This window comes from Ursus americanus, chromosome 19 (genome assembly GCF_024610735.1).
Source record: "Ursus americanus isolate L20-20 chromosome 19, mUrsAme1.1.p, whole genome shotgun sequence".
Lineage (NCBI taxonomy): Eukaryota > Metazoa > Chordata > Mammalia > Carnivora > Ursidae > Ursus > Ursus americanus.
Window position 1 is genome coordinate 30,203,745 of NC_142145.1, and position 27,561 is coordinate 30,231,305.

Here is a 27,561-nt window from a genome sequence, read left to right on the forward strand (position 1 = left end):
AGCTAGCAAATCATAAAAAGATATGGAGGAACCTAAAGTGCATATTACAAAGTAAGAGAAGCCAACCTGGAAAAACCGCATACTGTACAATTCCAACTATATGACACTCTGGAAAAGGTAAAACTATGGAGATAATAAAAATATAATCGGTTGCAGGGGAAGAAGAATAAATAGGTGGAGCAGAGAACTTTTAGGGCAGCGAAGCTACTCTGTATAATACTATAATGATGGATAAGTGTCATTATGTGTTTGTACAAGCCCAAAGAATGCACGACACCAAGAATGAACCCTGAGGAAAACTATGAACTTTGGGTGATTATGATGTGTCAATGCAGATTCATCAATTACAACAAATGTACCACTCTGGTGGGAGATGCTGAAAATGGGGGACACTATGCAGGTATGGGGACAGCGGGTATATGAGAACTCCCTGTACCTTCCTCTTAATATTGCTGTGAACCTAAAACTGCTTTATAAAACTAAAATCTTTACAAGTCTAAAAAAAAATAAGGGGATGGTAACATTACCTTTGCATATGATACATTTTTATATGTAACAGAAACCATATACAACTATCAGGATAAGAAATGGATTTAGTAGAGACTAATCATTACATTTTTTAGAAAAAAAAACAACTTAAATTTTTGTTTAAAGCTCCACAATCTGCCATTTAAACATGTTAAAAAATACTGAAGCCTTTCCTAAAAGTATCTCCACGTTCTACATTTCTTATATTTTGATTATAAAGAGAGAGATTTATAATAAGAACAGTTTCTCAAATGGGAAATAAACTACTTTGTCTATTTCCTTTCCACCTCTCAATCTAAAAAAAAATATAAAAAATAAGTTACATACAGTAAGGCATTTCTCTGAGGCCTATAATTTAATACTTCAAGATTTAAGGGCATAGGTGTACAAGTGTGTTTTAAGAAGCAGTGATTAAAGAATTAACAATAAAAAGAATTAGTAGCAAGAAAATAATTTCTGGAGTTGCAGTTGGTAGAGCCCTCCAAAGATCTTAGATACCAATCTACCCTTGGTTTCAGAAATTAAATAATACATTGATGCTTCAAATCCACAGAGAATTTAAGACAATTTCCAAGGTCCTCAAATTGGAACAAGATTTCGACTTAGAAAGTGTAATTTATTTTTTTTTATTAATAATGATTTTTTATTATATTATGTTAGTCACCATACAGTACATCCCCGGTTTTCGATGTAAGGCTCGATGATTCATTAGTTGTGTATAACACCCAGTGCACCATGCAATATGTGCCCTCCTTACTACCCATCACCGGTCTATCCCATTCCCCCACCCCCCTCCCCTCTGTAGCCCTCAGTTTGTTTCTCATAGTCCATAGTCTCTCATGTTTCATTCCCCCTTCTGATTACCCCCCTTTCTTTATCCCAGAAAGTGTAATTTAAACACAGCATTATTCATGTTTCAAAGCCTCTCTTTCTCTTTAGACAAGCTCATAGCATAAAGCAAAACTGGGCAGCAAAGCCTTACACAATAGTTTGTATTTATCAGTCATCTTCCTTTCCATTATATATATATATATTATGATGGTATTCCTACAAGGATGCCAAACACTTCTATCAAGTGTTATCTTTCAAAGAACTAAAAATCTTCACCATCAATATTCTTTATCTTCTTCAACTAAGGAACTCCCATCACAACTATGTGGTCATACTATTTCAGAAGTGAAAACAGTAACTTCATACAAAAAAGTTTGAAGATCATTGTAATATAAAAATATCAGCTTAGCTTTCTTCCAAATAACAAATTCCTTTTCACCTGAGGTAATCTCTAAGTGAAAAAGAATAAGGTAACATAAGTGCTTAGCATAATTCCTCATAAAAAACAGGGACTAAGCATTTTGTTGGCTCTGGTTGAAGTTTAAACAAATATGCTACCATTGTGGAAAGAGACCAAGAATTAGTTACAAGAAAACCAAAAGAACATTGGGCAATGTGACCTAAAGGAAGGAGTACTAGAGTCGGAGCCAGAAGACCTGGGTTCCAAACCTAGCACTCCATTTTCCAACTCTCGTTTTTTAACTGAAGTATACTTGATATAAAACGTTACATTAGTTCCAAGTGTACAACATAGTGATTCAACAAGTCTACACATTATGCTATGCTCACCACATTATGCTACATTACCAGTCTAAGTCTGTCATGTTTGAACCCACATCTACAAAATGAAAAGTATTAACTTCTATTCCTATTCCCAAAATTCAAAGAAGAAAACTGATGCAAAATATAACAGGTACTATTATTTCCTGTAGTCCAAAAAGGATTATATTCTCGCTCACTTTGCAACCTGTTCCAAACCGGTTTTTAAATTAATGAAAATATAATGGATCTATATTACATATTTTCTTTTTATGAACAAAAGTAATAGTAAAAATCAGTAACTAGACTTTATATGACTAGACATATGTAACAAGAAGGAAGAGAAAAATAACATTTATTCACATACCAAATTTTTGGCCCTTTTTATAACCTAACCACACTATACAGTAGAGAGCTCTGACCCCAATTTGCAGATAATTATCAACTACTACAATGAAGTAGGAGATTGAGGATTTAAATTCCAGGTCTACGTGATTCTAAAGTCCATGCTCCTTCCACTAGTTTTGCTACCTTCTTTACTGATGCACTCTTAGAAAGAAACTTAAGTTCAACTAACTTCTATAGTGTATTAAATACTAGTTTCCTATATATGATAGAGCAGTTGATTCTATACTAGTTACCTCTGAGGAAAGAATCAATAGCAAATTAAGTTTAGGTGTGGGAGAATGTAATGGGGCTCTTTCTTTCCCTTACTAAGTCACCAGACAAATCATAAATTTCCTGAGGTCATTTTCACTAGTTCCAGAATTGATGTTTTCTGCTAATACATATTACTTCTTATGCAGCATACTCCTAGCTTCTCCATTGGAATACTAAAGATGACCATTCTCAATCTTATAAATAGCCACCAAAGAATGCATGGTCAAGATGGCAGTACCATAAATTGGTAAAGCCACTTTGGAAGATAAGTTTAAATTATCTTAGATAAATTCACATTTGTGCTTCATTATTTGCAATATAGAAAATTTAGACATAGGGGCACCTGGGTGGTGCAGTCGTTAAGCCTCTGCCTTTGGCTGAGGGCGTGATCCCGGTGTTCTGGGATCAAGCCCCACATCAAGCTCCTCCGCTATGAGCCTGCTTCTTCCTCTCCCACTCCCCCGCTTGTGTTCCCTCTCTCGCTGGCTGTCTCTCTCTGTCAAATAAATAAAATCTTTAAAAAAAAAAAAAGAAAATTTAGACATAAAGAAATGTAAATGTCCACCGAACTGTTAAGTAAAGTATGGTACACATACACTATGGAATACTGTATACCCCAATAGGGAAAAATCACAGTTTCTGTTGAATGCACAAGTGACTGCAAAAGGAGAGGTACCACTTAAACTATGACTGTTTACACATTTGTCTCCTGCAGGAGACCCTGAGCTTGAGAGAATTTCTAGATATTTCTGCTTGAATTAGTTTTATAATTTCTGCAGAAGTGGGAAGTTGTCACTTAAAATATCCACTAGCCACCTGAACTATTTATCTATTACTATATAACAAAGCACCCCAAAACTGAGTGCCTTAAAACAACTATCAGTTTATTATTTCTCATGATTCCTGGAAAAGTCAAGAAGCCATCTTCTTGTAAACATCTAGATTTTTTTTTTTTCTATCAGCCTAACAGTCTCTCATGAGACTACTGTCATTTTGGTGGCTGGTGCCAGAATGTCCAAGATAGCTTCACTCACATTTCTAATACATTTGTGGGAAAAGGTGGGCTCAGCTGAGAAACCTGGGTTGTTGGGCCCCTCTCTTTCTGCATGTACACTCAGTCCTGCTCCCTCTCCAGGTGGTCTTTCAACACAGTCCAACAGCATACCCAGACTTCTTACATATGGCTCACTGTTCCCCAAAGTACAAAAACAGAAGCTATCAAGCTGTCTTAAGGTTTAGGCCTGGAACAGGCATAGCATCACTTCAGATGGATTGTATTAGTTAAAAAAAGTCACAGAGCCCCTACAACCCAGCAAAATGCACTACTAGGTATTAACCCCAAAGATATAAATGTAGTGATTTGAAGGGGCACCTGCACCCCAATGTTTATAGCAGGAATGTCCACTATAGCCAAACTATGGAAAGAGCCCAGATATCTATCGACTGATGACTAGATAAAGAAGATGTGGGGGCGCCTGGGTGGCGCAGTCGTTAAGCGTCTGCCTTCGGCTCAGGGCGTGATCCCGGCGTTCCGGGATCGAGTCCCACATCGGGCTCCTCCACTGGGAGCCTGCTTCTTCCTCTCCCACTCCCCCCTGCTGTGTTCCCTCTCTCGCTGGCTGTCTGTCAAATAAATAAAATCTTTACAAAAAAAAAAAAAGATGTGATACATACACACACACACACACACACACACACACACAATGGAATATTACTCAGCCATCAAAAAATGAAATATTTCCATTTGCAACAACGTGGATGGAACTAGAGGGTCTTATGTTAAGCCAAATAAGCCAATCAGAGAAAAATTATTACATGATTTCACTCATAATGTGGAATTTAACAAATGAAACAGTGGAGCATAAGGGAAGGGAAGGAAAAATAAAACAAGACGAAATCAGAGAGGCAGACAAACCATAAGAGACTCTTTAAATCATAGGAAACAAACTGAGGGTTGATGGGGCAGGGGATGGGGTTGCTGGGTAATGGACATTAAGGCAGGCATGTGATGCCTGCACTCAGTAGCACTGGGTGTTATATGCAACTGATGAATCACTGAACTCTACCTCTGAAACTCATAATACACTACATGCTAATTAACAGAATTTAAATTTCTAAAAAGTGAAAAAAAAATAAAAAGTCACAGAGCTAGTGCATATCCCAATGTGGAATGGAAGTATGAGTATCGAGAGGCACGTTTCACTGAGGGTCATCTTTGGAGACTAGCTAGTACAGTATTTACTTATTGGAAAGTCCAAACATAAAATACAGTTGACTGGTCAACTGCAAAAGAGCCGTGGGAAAGAATCTGCAGATGGCAGTCAGCTCTTGGCTGGACTTCAGGCAATAGGGAAAGCCTAGAATTAGCTATCACAATTCCTAAATGATTAGCCCTGTCTTCCTCTCCAAAATAATCTCCCACAACTCTCCAAGTGACATGCTATATTCCAACCACTCTTTCCAGTTCTTCAAACCATAAGGCATTTTATTTTGAAGACTCAATACAGATGAAATGATTAAATACTGGATGGAAAATTTTACTAAAAAATTTGAAAACCTGTATAAAATTATAAAGCACTTATGCACCTTATAAGCAGCTATCATGATTAGACCATCACAATGGAGACAGGCTTGGGTGGTTTTCACCAGTCCAAAGCAGCTGCTAGTTGTCTCCAGTCTGGGAACTTCCATAGTAACTAAAAAACAAAAAATGAAGTTTAACAATGTATATTTCATTTTGGGTCTGAAATGTCAGTGACCTAGATCTTTCAAAAGAAGAAATCTGCATTCTGTTAAACAGCAGGAAAAAACTAGTACAATCTGTTTCAAATTGCTTGTGAAGAAATAATCCTCACTAGGGTGCCCATCCTAGGAAGGAGATAGGTCAAGAAAACAATAAAAGTCATTCTCACTTTTTAACACAGGTTTGCACAGAATTCACAAGAAGACACACAGAACTCAGAAGAGAAGCCCGCTGTCACAGAAATAATAGCATAATTATTGAACTCTAACTTCTCCAAAAATTACAGCAATGGGTTTTAAAGGCCATTTAAATAAAAGAATCCGTAAGACCGAAATAACAGCATGTCCAGGAAACTGCTTGGAGTACCAACCATGTACTGTCAGACTTAATGGGAAGACGGAAACAGTGTCTCAGATTCCTGGGTGTTCAATACAAGTACTGCACTGTATATCAACTAAGCATAGCTGGGAAAACGAATGTCAAACCTGACAGTTATCCCTGGGAATACAGACTTCCGTGATCACCACAATTCACAGTTCATCTCTCCTTATCTATCTTACTAGACAGATTCATATCTGCCCTATCAGACTGTAAGCTTCTTGAGCGCTAGAGCTATGACGGTTGATAGAACCCAGCACTTATCCATTCAATGAATATATTTTGAAAGGCCTTCTAAGGTAAAAGGGTGACAGATGGAAAACAAATGTTTGTATACTTCAGAATTCTTAAGAGCTTTGGAGAGTGAATGGGAAACATGGTATGGGGGGGTGGGTAACACTCAAAAGGAAGCTGGAGAAAATGATTCATGCCGTTGGGTCACTTTTCCCTAGTATTTGTATACTCTCAACAGAATTATATATTACTTGATGGCTATGGTAAGCTGCAAACTTCCATTAGGTCCTCTGCGCTGGAAGCAAGCACAGAATGTTGAACAAAGGAAGCAAGTGCCCTGCCCTCACAGAACTTAAAGGTAGGAAGGGATGAGTCACATGGTAAATGCCCATATGTGTATCTATAAATTGAGGCAGTAATATGAAAGTACTGAACAGGATGCTGTGCAGAAAATAATGGGGGATGTTGAGAAGGGCTCTCAAGAAGGTAACATTGAAGCAGAGACTAGAAGGATAAAGGAATCAGCCAAACAAATAGAATGATACCACCCAGGCAAAAGAAAGAGGTTGTCTGTCAGCACAACAGTGACCTTCATGTGCCCAGAAATTGAAGAAAGACCAGATGGTAGTCCTCAGTAAATATTTAATTAAATAAATCAAGTTCTCTTGAAGGTGGAGGGTAGGAAGATCTATATATACATAAGATGCTTACTGGGAATCAGCTTTCTTGAGGTTCATCATCATCTAGATTTTTCCTTATCGTAGACACTACACTTAAAGCCTGAAGAAGCAAAGGGAAGAGTAAAAAGGACTGAAAAACAACGTTAATTTATTACAAGTCTGCCCAGAAATCTGTAGTGAGGTAAATGCGGAGAGGAGGAGAGGACGGGGAGGAAGAGACTCACTGACTCAAAAGGAAACTGGAGAGAAACGATATCTGCTTTACAAATATTTCTTGGCCGATTTCTTCCACATTCATACACCTATTCTATCTTTACGAAAGACGTCGATCAACATGTATTTTTTTTTAAAGATTTTATTTATTTATTTGACAGAGAGACAGCCAGCGAGAGAGGGAACACAAGCAGGGGGAGTGGGACAGGAAGAAGCAGGCTGCCAGCGGAGAAGCCTGACGTGGGACTCGATCCCAGATCGCTGGTATCACGCCCTGAGCTGAAGGCAGATGCCCAACGACTGCGCCACCCAGACGCCCCAGCATGTATTTATCAAACAACACCCATGGCCCAAGTTCACAGATGCTATGAAAAGGGGTTACTCTTGTTTATTAAGAGATGATGTAATTGCATAAGAAGTTTAGTATCTACCTGTGAAAAAAAGATGAACACATAAGACAGAATATAACTGATAATAAAAGAACTCAAAGATGTATACCAAACTTTAATCCTGATTTTAAGCACCCACATATACCTTATGACTACGTCTGATAACCTAGAAATACAGTATATGAGCAAATCAAACAAGCCATCTAAAAACAACTCAAAAGAACAATCCTCCTCTTTTATTTTCAAGCTAACAGAAAATTTAAAGTGAATAATGGCCTTACACCAGCACAGAATTGCAAACATTTTGAATATTCAACCATAGAGGACTGCTGAAATTCATTATGGCACACCCATCCACACCATGCAAATTCCTGCAGTCTTTACATGTTCTGGAAGCATCTTAAGTGACTTGGAACAATTGTGAAACACCATTAAGTGTAAAACCAGGGTTCAATTAAACACACACACAATGATTCCAATTTAAGAATAAACATGTACACATTTATATACCACATATATTTATTTGATCACTGAAAACATATCAACTAAAATATTAATGATGGCTATTTCTGGGCAGAGGGTTGGAGAAAATTTTTTTAGTCTTTGTGCTTTACCAATCTTCTTTTTAAAATCTTCTACTTCAAAAAATAATGTTATTTAAAAACTAAAGTTATTTTTAAAACATTTGTGAGGAAATCTCTGTTGAGCAAACCACTAAAGATTAGCATTAATCAACATGATGCTACATGAAGTTATTTCACCGCATAATAAAAACACACAAAAAAGACCTATCTGATTAATTTGAGCATCTAAAATGGAAACTGGGCATCAATATAATTATTCTCTCTCAAATTATTTCTTCCAAAAGCCTTTCAACTAGGTCCAACTAAAGAACCGTATAAATTAAAAACTACCATTTTTCAATATGTGGTTACTAAAAACTCCTATAGAGAGAAATTTATAGGCTTTATGTATCAAACCTTACTCATGTCAAGAAACTTTATGAGGAGAGTTACAAGATAAATGAATTTTCCTTCCAAAAAAAGGAGCTATATAACAGATGATGCTTGGGCCAGATACACATATGCTTTCTTAGGGAATCTAAGGGGGGGGAAATGACAAAGTTGTATTTTTTTCCCTGCCACTGGAATATTAAATGAAAAAACCCAGTCCACTCTGTCACCAGAAAGAGAGATTCACACAGCCTATGTAAAAGTTCAAAATTTCTCTCTTGAAACATTTATGAGAATATTGACCAATAAAAATGCTTGCTACTACCATATACAAGACTATTTTTCTCCAGCATGATTACATAGGTGGTGTTTAATTCAACCACCTCATTATCTTCTTCCTCTAAATTCCCTCAAGCTAAAGGCCAAAACATAACTCTTTCAACTGTAACACTTCCCTGAGCCTAGACTGGAACTGAGCTAAATTAATAAATATTTGTTGAATAGAATACCATTATAGGTCAGCTAATGCATTCACATGATGCACTATGGCTCATAAATGTCTATTGTTAAAACGTGCAATTCTTCATTTGTATCAAATTAAATACAAGCTACACAGTAATGTATAATTCAAGACCAAATATAGTTGTATGTAAGAATTCACTTGAACTACTAAGATTAAAAAAGGAGCTGTGTGTGTTGTGTGTTAGAGACTTTGTACATACACTTATGTATTTAATTCTTAGGAAGCACAGGAGTTTCTATCTTCCTGATTAATGAAGTCTTAGCTGCAAATCTTCAATTTTACTTTGAAACTTTACATGTAAATCTTATTCAGGAAGAGTGGTTTTGCATCATAAAAGTTTCATTCGGTTAAACTTCTCAGAGATTAATCTAGCCTTAAAAGCATGTTACTTCCTATTTTTCTGGCAGAAACTATAGCTGTAAAGACAGACAACAGATTTATAGAACATCAATCAATATTCTTTTAGGGCTCAATCTTAACACTGACAAAAACTAATTTAGTCTACTTGCTACCACTGCTTTCAAGACAAATCTAAAAGCTTTGGCAGTATTAGACAACAGTAAGCAAACCAAAGTGATTGATATAGAAGATTCTACCATGTATCATTAGGAATAAATTTATAAGAGATTCCCAAATCTTTCTTTTATGACAAAAAAGAACTGCAACACAGAATCAAATAAGCTATGTTTATAAAAGTTACACCTATTGTTTATATAACAATATATATAGCTAAGAAATATTTCTGATGATGTCAATGGTGCCACTGAACAAGTTTCACAGCCTTGAATAATTTCGGCAGCTGTCATCATAATTCTGTTGTTTATTATTGTCATTTACAAAAGATCTGAGGAAGGAAATAAACCAAAGTGAGATGCTTCTAACTCACATTTTATAGCAGGATTCTGTTCTCTCATTTTTAAAGTAACAAATCTCTCCATTAACACTTCTGACCACTGCTTTTCTTTCCCCAAAATGCAGACATTTAAAAAACAGGAGTTTTGCTGTTGTTGTTGCTGGTTTCTTGTCACTAAAGTACATTTTATTAATGACAGACAAAAAACATAAATGGGGTTCTCATTTTTCTGAGAGCATGACATCATTTCTATTGTACTCATTACTATTTGTTTTTCACTGTAATGATGACGATAATAACTATACCTTTATGATTCCTATAACAGAGAGAATGGAGTCCAACTGATCACTTTTATCAGTGAAAAATATCCACAAATACAGAAATAGCTGGTTATGCAATGAGCCACTGTGAGAGCTAAAATCAAGGGTTTTGACTGCCAGTCTTTCTACCCAGTTATAATGTATCTCATTACTATTTACATCTTCCACCAGTTTTGATATGCTATTAATTTTAAAGGCATAAAATAAAAGATAATGCCTTTATTTTTCAAAACACCTCTTCAGATAATTCCATATTTCTCATATGTCCAAATCCTAACCAGAAAACACCATTATGCAAATTACACTTTTAAATCATCAATTTGATAATCTGTCCTAGAATTTGTAACCAGAAATGATGTCCAGCTTATAACAAAACTCATTGCTTAAATCTTACTTCTAAAAACCAAAACATTTGCCAATCTTAGTTTTCCAATATAGGTTCTCCAGATTTCTCTAACATCAAGAGTAGATAAGCAAATAATACTGGGTTTGAGCTCCAATTTCAATAATGTGGAAGACTAAGATAAAGTGAAAATCTTCACACAACAAACAGCTAAAACATATGAGTAACAATAAAATAGGTGAAACAACTTAAAAAGGTAAGCCTCACAAAAGATGAGTTTCCCATCTACAATTACAATCCAATGAAAGCTAAAGTCAATAGTCATAACAACTGGAATACATGCACCAGAAATTCAGATAATACAATATTAGAAATAAAATGACTATTTCAAAATAAAACAATGACATAAAAAAAATAAAACATAAATCAAGGAATCAAAACACAAAGAGAAGAACAAGTCATGATGACTATATATAAATGTATACCTTAATACTGGGTAGAGTAATTCTTCCCACTGTATTCCCCTTTTTCAAACGCAAGTAGTTTTACAATCTGGATCAACAAAGCCACTGAGATCAATATGACCATGATTATTAAAATTACAGAAGGAAATCAAAGAAAGGAAAGTTATAGGCAATTCTTACTTATAAATATAAACGCAAAATTTCAGCAGAAAATTAGCAAACTGAATCAAGCAATTAAAAAAAAAACAACAACCATATCGGGATGCCTGGGTGGCTCGGTTAAGCCACTGCCTTCAGCTCAGGTCATGATCCCAGGGTCCTGAGATCGAGTCCCACATCAGGCCCCTTGCTCAGCGCGGTGCCTGCTTCTCCCTCAGGCTGCCGCTGTCCCTGCTTGTGCTCTCTCTCTCTGACAAAAAGTAAATAAAATCTTTAACCTAAATAAATAAATAAATAAATAAATAAATAAATAAATAAATAAATAAAATTGGGGTGCCTGGGTGGCTCAGTCAATTGAGCATCTGACTCTTGATCTCAGCTCAGGTCATGATCTCTGGGTTGTGAGATCAAGCCCCACATCAGGCTCCGCTCAGCATGGAGTCTGCTTGTCTCTTTCCCTCTACTCCTCCCCCTGCACACGCGCACTCTCAAATAAATAAATAATTTAAGCAAAACATATTATGATCCCAAGAATATAAGAACAGTTTAAACATCTATTAGTGTAATTCCTTACATTATTAGGTGTATCGGGGTCCCCCAAATCAGCAGACAAACTCACAGGACTCAGAGGCAGCTGTAATCACAGCTAAGATTCATTACAGCCACACAGTAAGAATATATAGCTAGATGGTTCAGTAAAAAAAAAAAAAAAAAAAAAAAAGACAAGGCAGGGTCTGGGAAAAGTCCATACGCAGGCTTCCTATAGTTTCCCTTCCTTGACCAAAAAGAAGCATACTTGAGTATGCTTCTTTCTCTACAAAGAAAAATGCAGCCTAAGATTGAGACTGAGATTAGAGGTTTTTATCAGTGGCTGGTCACACAGGCGTTCTCTGCTCTCAACTACCTAAGTTCCAGATTCTCAGGAAGACAGCAAGTATTCACCATCAATCACAATGTACAGACAGCCTAGGCACAGTCAAACATCTACACCAGTTAGGGAATGTTTCAGAAGCTAAGTTCTCAAAGATCAGCTGAGAGCCATCCCTGCAAGCAGGACCTCCTAAAGATGGCAGCCTCAGGCCTGCTACATTAACTGTTTTGAAAAAAACATATGGTAAAAGGATCCCAAAATTTGTTTGGTAAGTTTCAACACTCATGCATCATATAAAGTTTTGGTACTATAAAAGAGGACTTCCTTAACCTGATTAAAAAAAAAAAAAAAAAATATATATATATATATATATATATATATATACACACCAAGAAATAATAGCCGACATCTTATTAAATGGTTAAATATAAGAAGCATTTTCGTTAAAGTCAGGAACAAAACAAGGATGCCTCCACCACTGTTTCTGTTAGACACTATACCAGAGTTTCATGTACCAGCCATAGAAGAAAAACACAAATGAAAGAAATAAAAATTATTTACAGGTCATTATCACATAGAAAAGTCAAAAGAACCATTAGACAAACTATTAGAAACAATGAGTTCAGAAATGTTGCTGAATATAAGATTAATAAATAGAAATCAGTATTATTCCAAAATTCCTACTATTCCCTCTTTACCAATGTAAAAATACAATCTTTAGAAGACACATAAAATAGCAACAAAAACTACCTGAAATTTGGAACAGAAAATGTATAGATGTTAATCTTTGAAATCCAACAATTTCACTCCTGAATTTCTACACTAAAGAAATCACTTGTGGGCATAAGGTGAAATATGAAACAGCATTCATTTCAGCCCTGTAAATAACACAAAAAGCTGAAATTGTTGGGAGAATAAACTAATTTACTCATCCTATGGAATACTATATAGCAGTTTAAATGAAAGCACTCAAGCTACATATATTGACACGGATAAATCTCAAGAACAACATTAAGTTTAAAAAAGTAAATTACAGAACAAAAAGATGAGGGAAGTTTTAACAAATAACTGTGATTTTTTTAATCTTTTTTTTAGAATATTTTATTTATTTATTTCAGAGACAGTGAGTGAGAAACAGAGCTCAAGCTGGGGCAGGGGGGAGACGCAGACTCCCCACTGAGCAGGGACCCTGATGTAGGGCTCGACCCCAAGACCCTGGGATCATGATCTGAGCTGAAGGCAGACAAGCAACTGAGCCACCCAGGTCCCCCTTAAATCTTTTTTAAAACAATGTGAAACAAGGCAAAATGTTGAATGTTCAATCTTGACAATGAATACATGGATGTCTATTACATTATTTTATGTGTTTTTACTTGAATTTATAATAAAAATTAAAAACTAAACTGTAGGGGCGCCTGGGTGGCACAGTGGTTAAGCGTCTGCCTTTGGCTCAGGGCATGATCCCGGCATTATGGGATCGAGCCCCACATCAGGCTCCTCCACTGTGAGCCTGCTTCTTCCTCTCCCACTCCCCCTGCTTGTGTTCCCTCTCTCACTGGCTGTCTCTATCTCTGTCAAATAAATAAATAAAATCTAAAAAAAAAAAAACAAAAAAAAAAACACTAAACTGTACACATAATTTTAAAACCCAGGCATTTAACTTGCAAGGACTGGACAAACTGAATGAATCTATAGTCTGTGAGTGCCTTCTTACTATCTCTTCTCACCAATCCTGGGGTTCAATTACCACTTAACTTATTTAGTTAACTCCCTTAGGCTGAAGAACACTTTGATGAGGAAGATAAAACTCAACTAATTCAATTGGGTTATCTCACATAGACCTACTTCTTCAATGTGCTTTTAATGCCTTCAAAACAAAATAAAATTTATATTTAAAATATAAATATTCTGGGGCACCTGAGTGGCTCAGTCGGTTGAGCGGGCTGCCTTCAGCTCAGGTTAGGATCCTGGGATCAAGCCCTGTGTGGGGCTCCCTGCTCAGTGAGGAACCTGTTTCTCCCTCTCCGTCTATCTTCTGGCTCGTGCTCTCACCCTGTATCTCAAATAAATAAATAAAATCTTTAAAAATTAATTAATTAAAATCAAATGAAATATAAATATTCTGTTATCCTTAGGGGCTTTTTTCTTCCAGTATCAGACAATTCCTGTCATAAATATTTCTTATGTATCCAAATGTATCCAAATCACCTCTTGAGAATCACTGTTTCTTGGGCTGTCTTCCTTTTTAGATTCTCAAATCAATGGAATGTCTTGCCTTTCTCCATTCTTGTTGAAACTGTTTTCTTACAGTCCAAGACTAACCCCAAACTTGATCCATTATTCCATCCCTTGGCTATAACTGCAATCTCAATGTACAATGTGACATCCTTAGTTTTTTCCAAAGTTCCTATTATTCCCCTTTCACCAACTGGTTCTTTCATATTGGCTATAATTTAGTGCTAGTGTGGCCACACTTTGTTTCCTTAACCTTCTAAAAAATTACCCTGTGATCAAGCAATAATCTGACAAAAGCCTGGGCTGAACAAATGAGACTTCATTGCCACTAACTTTCTAGCTGCATCATTTTTTGTGATCACACAAAGAAACTATCAGCACCCTCCCCTCCACAGCTCTAAAATGTTTCCACAATTTTATCAGCATCTGTTTTCCTCCTTTATCTTTAGCAAAGGATTCTCACATGCAGCTGTACCCTGAAGTCCCTACCATATTGTTTCTTTGAACAACACATATCCTCTTCACTGTCATGTTTCCTTTCCTCCTAAACCTTAGTTGTTTGAGGTCTATGGGTGAAAGAAATTATAAGAGTGACTGTTATTTACTGTTTTTAACTTATGCATTGGTAACAACTGAAGCCACAAGTATTGTTCATAACTCGGGGCGCCTGGGTGGCTCAGTCGGTTAAGCGTCAGACTCTTGATTTTGGCTCAGGTCATGATCTTGAGGTCATGGGATCAAGCCCCACATGGGGCTCTGTGCTCAGCACAGAGTCTGCTTGTCCCTCTCCCTCTGCTCCTCCCCCCCACCTCGCTCTCTCTAGCTCTAAAATAAATAAATTTGTTTATAACTCTAGTTCATTCATAGCACATGTTTGCAATGGGTACTCACTGATCATACGCAAATCCTTGTTTACTAAGTTCCCAGTTACCATTTTTTATGCCTATGTGAGGACCTCCAGGTATATACATGCTGTTTCACTCTCCCTCTGCCTCTTCTATTTTCAATTTTAATCCTCCTGATAAGAAAAACATATTCTCCCTCCATACAAACAAATCCTTCAAAAGCCTTAAATCTTGAAAAAAAAAGTCAGATACTTATCTTTGGGAAGACAATTACATGAAGAATTTAAAGACCTGAATTTAGGTCCTGGTTCAACTTACTAAACATGACATCTTAAATAAATCATTAACTTCTCTAAGTTTCCATCTTCTCAGGAGTTTAAAAACAATGTATGTTACAAGTCCAATCATTACATTCATTAGTATCAAATGAAAGCACATAAGATAAAGTAATAACAACTGCTAGCATTTGTTAGTGCTCAGTGGTACCTAGAAATATGAAATCCTTTAAATAGTTTATCTCATTTATATTTAGTCTTCACAATAACTCAAAAAAGTAGATGTTAACTATTATTACTATTGCACAGATGAGGATTTCATGGCTTAGAAAAAGTTAAGTAGCTAATCTAAGATCACAACTAAACAAGAGACAACTGAAATCTAAATGAAAAACCATGTTCAAAGTCATGATTTTAACCACTTCTCCATTTTAGTTTTCAATCTATACTAAAAGGTCTTATAAATATTAAAATGCTTTATACATGCAAGGTGATTATCATTATTAGTTATTATTACTCATAATGGTACTAACAGTAACAACAGCATCAACCTAGTAATACCCTTTTTTGTCTCCAACATACAGAAGTATGCCTCAATAGAGCAGGTGATGGTGGTGCAGACAAAAAGGGATAATACTATAATAACTGTATGGTGACAGATGGTAACTACACTTATCGTAGCGAGCATTTCATAAAGAATAAAAACATCGAATCACCATGCTGTACACCTGAAACCAATATAAATATTGCATGTCAGCTAAAATTTTTACCTATAAATGTTCCCAAATTTTATTTTGCCAAGTAAAGTCATTTTTTAAGTGCTACAGTCAAATGAGAAATTTTAATACTCAAAAGCACCGAAAGAACAAAATCTTAGAATACTAAGTCCCTTACACTGAATAAACTTTTATGAAACATTTAAAAAAGAAGAGGACTTTTCCACATATTTAAAATAAAAATCTCCTCTAATTAGTGCCTCTAGACTAGTACCCATTCAATGTAATACATTCAATGTAAAATATTTTCTTTCAAGGGCAAATGTTTCAGCAGGTCAAAGAGTACTATAAAAGAATTTAAAATAAATAGCCTCAATCCCACTTCACAAAATTATGTCACCAGAAAATTTCTTGGTACCTTAATCTCAATTTTAAAGGATTATTTTGTAACCATGATAATTTGTCCATGTTTATTCAAAAGATGCAGTGTAGACAGCATATTCAAGTAATGCTATAACTAAAAAGATAATGTCAAGAGAGAAGGTCCTTTTAAGATTTCCCCAAACTGAAATATCTCAGAGCAGTTTCTAGTTCCTTCAGGCTAGCTCCTTCATGGCTCACTAAGAAATCAACAATCTCCTGAAGACTAATTTAATTTCCAAGGTGCCTTAAAAAAAAGTATCCTGGGTAGCAGACACAAGTAATGTAGTTACCAGAAAGATAATAAGATGGTTACTAACCCATTACAAATTAGTAAATTGGCACTCTAGACCAGTGCTATCCAATAGACCGTTTGGCAATAATGGAAATATTCCATATCTGCACTGTCCAATAGCTACTGGCCCCATGTGGCAATTGAGCATTTGAAATGTGATTATGGTAACAGAACAACTGAATTTTTAATCTTATTTAATTTTAATCAACTTAAATTGCCACATGTGAATTATGGCTATTATTTCAGACAGTACAGCTCTGGATTATATATAACCCTTCAAATCGATTGGCAAGAGCCTATTCTCAAGATACTAATTATTCCTGGATGAACTAAAAACATCCAGTTTCTACTGCTATAAACCTGAAGTCTGGACCCTGGACCCAGAATGATCCCACACAGACAATACAGGGGTCAGCCTGAAACATCATCTCATCTTACCACAACTTCACTGTCACAGTGCTCACCTATACACTCAACTTTCCCCAACCTATCTGTGTCACACAGACCACAAAGCATTTTTCATCTAGTCGTTACTTTCTCTTTGCCTCCTCTTAATCAAACTGACAGAAACTAAAGCACATTCCAAAGGCATCAAGCAGAGCTGCTAAAATGAAAAGGAGACAGTGGAGAAGCATGCTTTTGCACTAACCTTTCATGTCTAAAGACATGGATTCAAATATAAATCAAACACTGAAGCTTGGTAGTCACATCCAAAACCCCAGGTGGATATGCATCCTAGTCATAAAACTCTTACAATATGACAAGCTGAAAAACGGAGCAGATGGGAACAACGGGCAAATTTGCTCAAGTAAGGCCCACAATCATTAAAAGGCTGGGTCATGGACAATGAAAGTAAAGTAAAGGCTCCCGAGGTCTGGCCTTTGATTATTTTCACAAATCAATTCAAACAGAAAGATACTATATTTGTAAATATTAATTAGGAAAATTTAGAGCTGGGTTAAAAAAAGATAATGAGGAAGAATGGGGGGGTGAGTATATTTAAATACATTCATTTCTTCCTATTCCCTACTAAGTCTAAGAAATCCAACTTATAAAAAATAAGAACCAAACTGAAGACTATCTCATTTTGTTTCCTTTTCTCACACTCCTTTCCTCAAAGGAAAACTTGGCATCTTCACAAAATGATGTAAAATCATCAGAGAGGTTAATCCCACTAAAATCCCTCTGAAAGGGTTTGACTTTTAAAAATACTCAACCTAGAAATCAGGCTTTTAAACTTCAGTTATTCATATTGCAGTTATAATTCAACTTTCATAGCTGAACAAGTAATAAGCCAGAATAAGAACAGTAAGTCCAGCTTGAGTTTGAGGTTCTTTGTTTAATAATTATCCAACGCCATCTTTCCACAAGCCATTTAAATAGTTCATCTTCATTTCACAGTCCTCTTGCCCCATTATCCCCAGGCAGCCAGGACTAAAGCACCTCTATAACTGAATAAACTTTCTTACACGGCAGTTTGGAAATTGTCACTATGCTGTTTATTTTGGCTCATGGGTACAATGCATGGTAAATATGCTTTGCTATTATTAAGATTTATGTACACCTTTCTATTCTGAGTCCAACTGCCTTCTCAACAATTAGAAACAATCATAGTAAATTCACTGGCTGGAAAATCAAAGTACAAGAAATAAACTATTCAGTTCTAACCACTTCAGCCTCTTCTCATTTATTTCCTTAAAATGGTAGTGTGAGAAATATTATATCTAAAATCTGTTCCTTTTGCATAAAAATGGAAACACGAGCATCCACATTCTTTCCCGGTTTTTAAAAACATATTGTACCACAGATAATTTCAAAGTGTTTTGAGGAAGACAATGACAATCTAACTGAACAAACTTTTTAATGTGGAACCAGAAAAATGAGAGGGGAAGGAAAATGAGAGGAAAAGAGCGCTACTGGGGCACAATTTTAAGAACAAAGCAAATATGGAAGTATAATTTTAAGTTCAGACATAACAAGCATCAAAGTATACTTACTTGCTCTGGTCTAAGGCAAGGGAAAGAGACTCAGGAAGCTAGTCTGAAAACCTGAACTGAAGGAGCAGGTACTAAACAAACAAACAACAACAAAAATCAAATCTAAGAGTACAGCCACATCATTCACGTTAGGCAGGTCCTCAATGATGCTTTCCTCTAAGCATACAGATCACAGAAGAAAAGGAATGACATAACAACTGCAAATAGATGATTACATGTTTATTCTCTACTAAGCTGGTAACTATAAAATCCAGGTATATAAATAATCCTGATTATTTGCTATTTCAGTACTTTTTTTAAGATTTATTTATTTATTTAAGAGAAAGAGAGAGAGGGCACACACATGAGTAGGGGGAGGAACAGAGGAAGAGAGAGAATCCTCAAGCAAACTCCCCACTGTGTGGAGCCCGACACAGGGCTCGATCCCAGGACCCCGAGATCATGACTTGAGCGGAAATCAAGAGCCAGATGCCTAACCGACTAAGGTACCCCAATTCCCCGTTTCAGTACTTTGAAAATAAGAGAATATGAATAGCCACACAGGACCTCAGAAATCATCCATTCTAATCTTCTGACTTTACAGGCTCAGAAATTATTTCCTGTGATTCAGTGGGATGGCCAAGTCTCTGACTCATACTACAGTGCTCTTCCCACTGAAAAGTGCTTCCAATTTCACCAAACCTAAGACATCGTTTTTTAAAACACATTCTTCCTCTACAGCAGCAGGGATAGAACAGGTTTTGAAACCCCCAAGAGCATGACCAACTGCCATAAAGAAAAGAATGAAGCACATTAACCCAAAGTGCCAAAAAAGAGAAAGAGCTGACTTTAAAGTGGGAACAACAATGCTACAAACATGACATATTTTTCCATGTAAGAAAAGTAATTACTGGTTTTAATGGAATTACTGGTTTTAATGGTTTCTCTGTAGTCTCTGGGGAACATGAGGTAACACTAAAGCAAGGTGTCAGAGCATAGCAGGCTCTGAAGTCTCCACTCAGGAGTAAAAAGTACAATTCTACTAGGAGCAAAGAACTTTGAAAAGAGTTCATCTCCAATTAGCCTCAAAAAGGCTGAAGATGCTTATTCCCATTAATTTTTATTCCCATTTTAAAGATTTATAAACGAATGAATACTTACTTATTTGAAAACTGTTAACTACTCTGGAAAATATAGACAACATATAAATTTTAATACCTCTTAAAAAATTAGGACCGAACTTGCCATATTTTTCAATATAAAGAATTGAGACTTCAGACGAATCCTACCAATTAACAAACATGTTAAGAAAGCTTCTTACCAACACCTCATTTAGCTCTGCATATGCACAGACATCATTTCTAGACCTGCAAATGTGCACTAATAACCAAAAGAATAAATATGAACCCATAAAACTCTAGAAGGGGTTATTGTTTCAATTATAAAAAAAAATAAAAAAGTTGATCGTTATCAAGTCACATCTTTTTTCCTACCATAAAATTCAAAAGATAAAAATGAGAAATGCGTAACATCATGCTACCTTAAAAATCCAGAAGTCCAGTTCAAATAAATTCCAAATTTGCATATACCAATGTTTGAAAAAATGGCATAGTCAGTTGTTATAAAAATTATGCTTGAATCTTGCATCAAAAATAATTGGGGAAAAAAATAGAAACATATGGACAGAAGCACAAATAATTTGTTTAAAAGAGAACCAAACTGGATGAACTGTGCATGCAACCATACAGCTTTGTATTTCTAGACTCTGCCTTATTACCCTCAAATTTGGAATTTCATCCATAATATGAATCATACTGCTACTTGCAAAAAAATATATATTTAAGAGCTTTACTTCTTCAACACATGCTACATTCTTCCTGCATTTGAGATTTAACCTTTTGTGACCCATGGCTATAAATGAGCTGCTTTTGATAAAATTTCTCTAACTATTCAAGGTTTATAAAAGTCACAAAGCGGGAGCCTGGGTGGCTCAGTCGGTTAAGCGTCTGCCTTCGGCTCAGGTCGTGATCCTGGAGTTCTGGGATAGAGCCCCGCATTGGGCTCCCTCCTCAGCAGAGAGTGCGCTTCTCCTTCTCCCTCTGCCCACACCCCTCCCCCTGCTCATGCTCTCTCTCTCGCTCTTGTTCACTCTCTCTCTCAAATAAATAAAAATCTTAAAAAAAAAAAGTCACAAAGAGTAGCATAAAGTCCATCACTAGGATAAACCCTCAGAGAGAAGGTAGGCACATGAAAAGCTTGAGAACTTTCCTATATTCCATGAAAGAATGTAATCTCAGAATGAGTAGCTGTACTGAAAATTAAATTTTATTTATTTAATTATGGAGGGGAAGTTAACAACAGTAATTTGATTAGAAAGCTTATGAGGAAAATGATACCATTTTTCCATAAAAGAGCAATACAAAAAGACACAGAACGAACTTGACAACAAAAATTTTATATTGAAGAACAAAGCCAAGCCAACGCAAGTACTTATTCTTTATAATTAAGATTTCTTCCATATGTAGGTTGAGGCAACAAGCTATAAAATGCTTGGCATCAAAACTTTCTCCAGACATTAAAGAGTCATCCCTACAAATAAGATGGCAAAAGAAATTTACATGTAAGAATTAAAAGAGAGTCTCTTAAAAGAATTGTAAAAGGATCTTTACACAGTATCTGGCATAGTGCTTTGCGAGCAAATATTCATAAAATTAAGTTATACTGTTGTGATTTAAGCACAGAATTGAGCTTAGTTTTTCTTTTTCCTAAGTGAAAACACTACATTAAAACAATTTTTAAATAAAAAGGTAACAATTCAGTCTGCTTATAAAAAAGAGGTGGGGGAAGTATGAGAGCAACTGAGACCAGCTAATAATATAAGCTGGTCTTATAGTGTTACTTCCAAGCACCATAAGAACGTCTAGCATGTAATACTTGCATCTTTAAGTCTATGTCACCAAAAAAGGTAGACAGTCATCTTGAAAGTATCACCAAAAGCTCTACATTTATAAACACAAAAGGCCACATATTATATAATTCCATTTGGATGAAATGTCCAGAATAGGAACATCCAGAGATAGAAAGTAGATTAACAGTTGCCAGGGGCTGGAGAGCAGAGGGAATGGGAACTGAACGCTAATAGGTAGAGTGTATGGTGACCTTTTTTATGAAAACATTCTAAAATTAAATAGCAGCATGACTACACAATTCAACTTTTAGTGAATTGACTAAAAAACCACTGAACTGTACACTAAGATTGAATTTTATGGTATGTGAATTATCATTCCAATAAAATTATTAAAAAATTAAATTTAAATCAAAAAATGATCTAACAGAATTCATAATGTCAATTTCTACTACAGCAGGCATCACTCAGAGCTTTCCACCTGTTCCAAGAGTTTCTTTTTTACCTTGGCAAGGCGGCTCATCTGATCTTCTGAGAGAGTACTGCTTGTTCTGCCAGGAGTTTTTGTGGGTTCTGATCCATCTGCTTCTACATTAGGCCAGACTTTCAAGTCGTGCATCCCTTGGCGAAACATGCTAGGCAAAAAGAGAATGTTCAGGGTAGAAGTAAATTAATGCAGTTCATTATAGGACATTTCGGTTCCCAAACAGAGAGAATTCCACACAGGAAAATGCATGTCTCTCTTGCCAAGCTTGAAGCCTCCCGTGGGTTGTAAAGCAATTAACTAAGCAACTAAAATCCATGTAACACTGTTTTTTACATGCCATTCTTTGCTCCTCCACACAGAACTGTTAACAGAAATTCTAAAGGTAGAGTAGAAACAGAGAAGTTCAGTGATGGACCACACACACTTCATTACTTCAGTGGAGATCTCAGAAAAAATAGAGACCAAATTCCCACCCAGTGAAAGAATGTCACATTTACAATGACTGGAACCAAAATTTAATTACATGACAATTCAGCATAGTAGACTGTAAAGTCAAAATGCTGAGATCTGAATCCCAGCTGCGCCATTATCTATTACCTACATGACCTGGGGTAAATTACCTAACCTGTGTGTCTCAGTTTTCTCATCTATAAAAGAAGATTATAAAGAATACCTGTACCTCATAGAGTTGTTAGAAAAATTAAACAGATTGGTAGAAGTAAAAAGTACTTGGAACAGTGCCTGCCACACAGTAAGAATTCAATAAATATTAGCTACTATTTTCCTTTTGCTATGCACAGGCTGATTTCTCTCCTGTCTTCTTTTGCACAAGAGATATGCCTAAAAAAGAATATGATTACAGATTCACATGAGAAAAAGTTCCCATGTCTACAAATCAGAGATTTAACATATAGTCAAAATTCGTCAGAACGTGGAGATCCTGTTTTAAAGTGAAAAACTGTATGACTGTTGATTGTCAAATTTCCTTCAAAAGGCTACCCAGAAGATCTAGAGTAAAGGTTGAGCAAACTCGTAAAGGAGCTTTAGACAACTTTTTAAATATGTAACTATTAAGTGTCTGGGTGTTTTTTATGGGGGGATTAGAGATGTTCTTCTTATTGTGTTCTCTTTTTTTTTTTTAATATTTCTATTTATTCATTTGAGAGAGAGTGAGACAGAAAAGCACAAGCAGGGGGAGAGGTAGAAGGAGAGGGAGAAGCACACTCCCCCACTGCGCCAGGAACCTGACATGGGACTTGATCCCAGAACGTGGAGATCAGAACCTGAGCCAAAAGCAGATACCCAACCATATGAGCCACCCCGGTGCCGCTGTGTTCTCTTTTTTTAAGCGTTTTGTTTTGTTTTGTTTTTTTAAACAAGACCTTTCAAACAATGTAAATTCTAATCAAAGAGCATCCTCCCAAAGCTCAAAGAGCAGGGGCACCTGGATGGCACAGCGGTTAAGCGTCTGCCTTCGGCTCAGGGCGTGATCCCGGCATTATGGGATCGAGCCCCACATCAGGCTCCTCCGCTATGAGCCTGCTTCTTCCTCTCCCACTCCCCGTGCTTGTGTTCCCTCTCTCCCTGGCTGTCTCTATCTCTGTCAAATAAATAAATAAAATCTTTAAAAAAAAAAAAAGCTCAAAGAGCAAGCTGCCGACTACAATGGTAAGAACAAGACTGCAAGTGTGTGCATGTGAGGAGGCAAGTCCAGAGCATTTTGCACACACTCACATGCAATAATTTTTTTTTTTAAATAAGGCACGAGGTAGATATTTTGATAGGGTATTTTTAACTGTAAAAAGTTTACATAAAATTTTTAAACCATTACTATCACGTTCTGATTTCACAGATTTTCCTAACATAATAAAGAGGATATTCATTGATTATGTAATGTATATAAGCAATGATGCCATAAACAATTAGAATGGGAATGATAAAGGATCACTACAAGCTCATGAGCACAATAAGGTTAAGGTACTTGTTATTAGGTCTCTAATGCTGGCAATAAACAGGTACCATTCAGCAACAGTATCTGCAAAAGCTTACATTAGAGGCCCAATAAAAAATGCACTGACCGGTTGTGAAGATCAAAAAAAGTTACATTACGCAAAAAGCACATATGCAAGCTTTTTATAAAGATCATTTTCTTTCAACTCAGGTATAGATTCAACATCAAGTAGACCCACTTAGTCTCTAGTAAACCGGGTACAGGGGCACCTGGGTGGCTCAGTCGTTAAGCGTCTGCCTTCGGCTTAGGGTGTGATCCCGGGGTCCTGGGATCAAGCCCCACATCGGGCTCCATGCTCCGCTGGGAGTCTGCTTCTTCCTCTCCCACTCCCCCTGCTTGTGTTCCCTCTCTCACTGGCTGTGTCTCTCTCTGTCAAATAAATAAAATCTTCAAAAAAAAAAAAAAAAGGAAATCGGGTACAGTGAAGCAACAATGCCACTTTAGATGAATATCCTTAAAAGTACCTTGAGAAGCAGAAGGCCTGCCTTCCTTCTCGCTACCTCTGTGTCCCCCAGTGAATACTGTGACTGGCTGAATGTAACTAAATCAAAAATAAGTACATTTGGTGAGAAGTCAGTTTCCTAAATGATTTAGGTGCTTTAGGATGGATCTGAAGAGAAGATTTAAGGATACGGGAAGCGGAGGGTAGGGGTGATGCCAAGTGACTCAAACGATCAAGTGAACATATTACTTTCTTTTGACACTAATGGAACCTTTGCAGACTTACACAGCCTCCAGGTGGCAAGCCAAAAGATGCTCAAAGCATCGTGTCCACTTGGGAAATTAAGCCAAACAGGCAAGACAAAAGAAACAGCATAGCAGGATCTCCTTCAGACTCGAGCAGAGGCCCCAGCAAAAGCTGCCGCTGATGCTCCCACTCCCAGTGCCAAGCCACTACAGCAGCCACTGCCCAGACTTCCAGATTCACATTTGGAAAAACATCTGCAAGAGAAATCTGCAGCTTGCCCATGGTTCTTTGCCAATTCAAACCAATGATCAATCCATTCTCTAGCTACTTAGAAATGTCACAAGCTACACTTTCTAAATGAGGACAATTAGTTATTCTAGCTGTATCTTAAGAGATCAGTCTTTCAATTATTAATTATACTATACTCCAAAAAGCACTGCTTCACATGGACTCAAGTATACCAAAGAGACATGAGCAAATACAAAAGCTGGTAGTCACAAGGTTCCCAATGCTATACGACAACTATTACACACTCTGAACACCACTTTTTAAAAGCTCTGAAGTCCATACCAGGACTATTTAGGGAAAAAGATGCGGAGCAACTGGTGTGCTGTCATTGTTCAAAAACATCTGAAGAAACTATAGTCTAAAGCATTATTTCCTTAAGTCACAAAAACTGTGGTGGCACATGACATGATTTTTAACAGTCGGTGGAAAAAAATCTGCACAGGCTTCCTGCTGAGGACACGCAGAAGACTGATGCTTCTTTCTCTCCCTGAACGTCAGCAGCAGCATGCAGAGAAGCAGCTGTGACCCAGCAGTCCAAGCGAATCTGTGCACCCTGCCACAGCGCCGGGGACATCCTGACTGGTGGCACAAGAGCACCAGTACCAGAAGCTGCACATAAAGTCCAGGCCCATGCAAGGGGATTCCTGGGCTCATAGCGACTACAACCACTTCGCCCTCAAGGAAGGGCCCCAGGACACACAGAAAAAGAAGGAGTTATTTTAATTTCCTAAAGTTTCTTATGCTTCTTTTTCTGAGGTGAAGGTCAGTATAAACATCAGCCTACAGGGAACAGGAGTAGGTGATCCAGCTTTTCTGCATTCCTTCCCCACTGTTCAAAGTATCCAGAAACCTCTATTAAAATCTGATGTTATCATCTGGCTAACCGATGACGTACAACCACATAGGAACTGGACTAATTAACAAAGAAAATGTTGATGTAAAACCTTGTTTTTTACCTTCAATTACGTGACGGTGAGCTGAATATCTGACTAGGCACAAAAAGAACCATTCCAATTAAAGAAGGACTTTCTCTGTAGGTACTGTTTATGTATTTTGCAAATCAAATACATTTACTATCATTTATATTTCACTGCAGTTTTTTTCCTTCAATTTCCAAAACCTAATAACATGGTTATTCTCATTGTATTTTATCCTTACCCATCAATGTCAAATAATACTTGTTTTCCATGTATATTAGGGATATTAAGCTTTTGCTTCAAACTAAATTAAAGTTAAAAAAAGAAGTGAGCTGGTTCAAATAAAAAATCAAGTACGTAAGAGTATACTTAGTACGAAAATAAGGCAGGAATTCTGAAAGTAGTAAGTCAACAACTCCTATTTGAGAAACCCTGCTCTAAGCGAGGGAAATGTCACAGAATCAGTACTGCTCTCCAACATGTTTCACGTGCATCTGACATCTCAGGTATTCAGAACAGCATGATCTGGAGGAACAGCATGATCTGGAGGGACAGCATGATCTATTGTCCAGTTAAGAGAAAAGAGATGACTCTCCAAGATTCGAAGTCTTAATTTACTATTAGAAATGTGAATTGAAGTTTAAGTCCCACTTACTGCTACTACTACGTTCATGGAAATATCTGGGGTTTAATTACTTCATAAAGTAGGGGCGCCTGGTGGCTCAGTCGTTAAGCGTCTGCCTTCGGCTCAGGGCATGATCCTGGCATTCTGGGATCAAGCCCCACATCAGGCTCCTCTGCTGGGAGCCTGCTTCTTCCTCTCCCATTCCCCCTGCTTGTCTCTCTCTCACTGGCTGTCTCTCTCACTGGCTGTCTCTGCATCAAATAAATAAATAAAATCTTTAAAAAAAATTACTTCATAAAGTAGAACAAATACTACTGATTTATCTTTCAGGCACATTTCCACCACAGTTTGGATGGGAGGTAAAGGAAGTTGTCTTTTACTGGGATTCATACAGAAATACAAATAAAGCGAGCAATGGGATGAAGTCAAGGAAGAAACTCTGAAAACAACTGTAAGCCTATGCCCGACAAGTAGACTACTACAAAAAGGTTAATGTGGTGTTCTGCAAACTGTGATCTACAGGTCTGCAGAATCACTCAGGATGCACACTACAAATGCTGAATCTTGGACCCCATCACACTCTTACCAAATTCAATGAGAACATAGGAAGATGCTTGTCTGGTGAGCTTACCAGGTGCTTTTTATTCAGAGGTGGTTACTACTGACTTCACGTACTTTTCAAAACCAAAAAGTCAAGTCAAACCCCACCACAAATGTTAACTTGAGAGTCTGTTTGGCTTTAGGCAGTTCATCTCACTGCACTTCTGTGGAAATTTCATCTGTCTCACACTTACCATCTAGTCAGTGTCTCCTCATATTATATCCTAAAGTCATCTAAAATGCAAAGGTGTACTAAAAGAGCTGCTTTTATGAGGGAACCTCTGGCAGATTACTCCAGAAGGTAAATTATAAAAAGGCCAAGAGGAAAAACCAAGCAGTCTATCTGGTAACTGTTCTCAAGAACATTTAACCACTAA

General features: G+C 36.8%; 1 protein-coding gene across 2 annotated transcripts in view; it reads right to left on the reverse strand.

The window, feature by feature from the left end:
- Positions 1-27,561, reverse strand: part of PIK3C3 (phosphatidylinositol 3-kinase catalytic subunit type 3) — a 139,053-nt gene that overhangs the window by 100,503 nt on the left and 10,989 nt on the right. For both annotated transcript variants that reach the window (XM_045789976.2, XM_045789977.2), the window contains exon 4: positions 22,074-22,203. In XM_045789976.2, the coding sequence (XP_045645932.1) occupies positions 22,074-22,203 (130 nt within the window). The remainder of the gene's footprint in view (positions 1-22,073; positions 22,204-27,561) is intronic.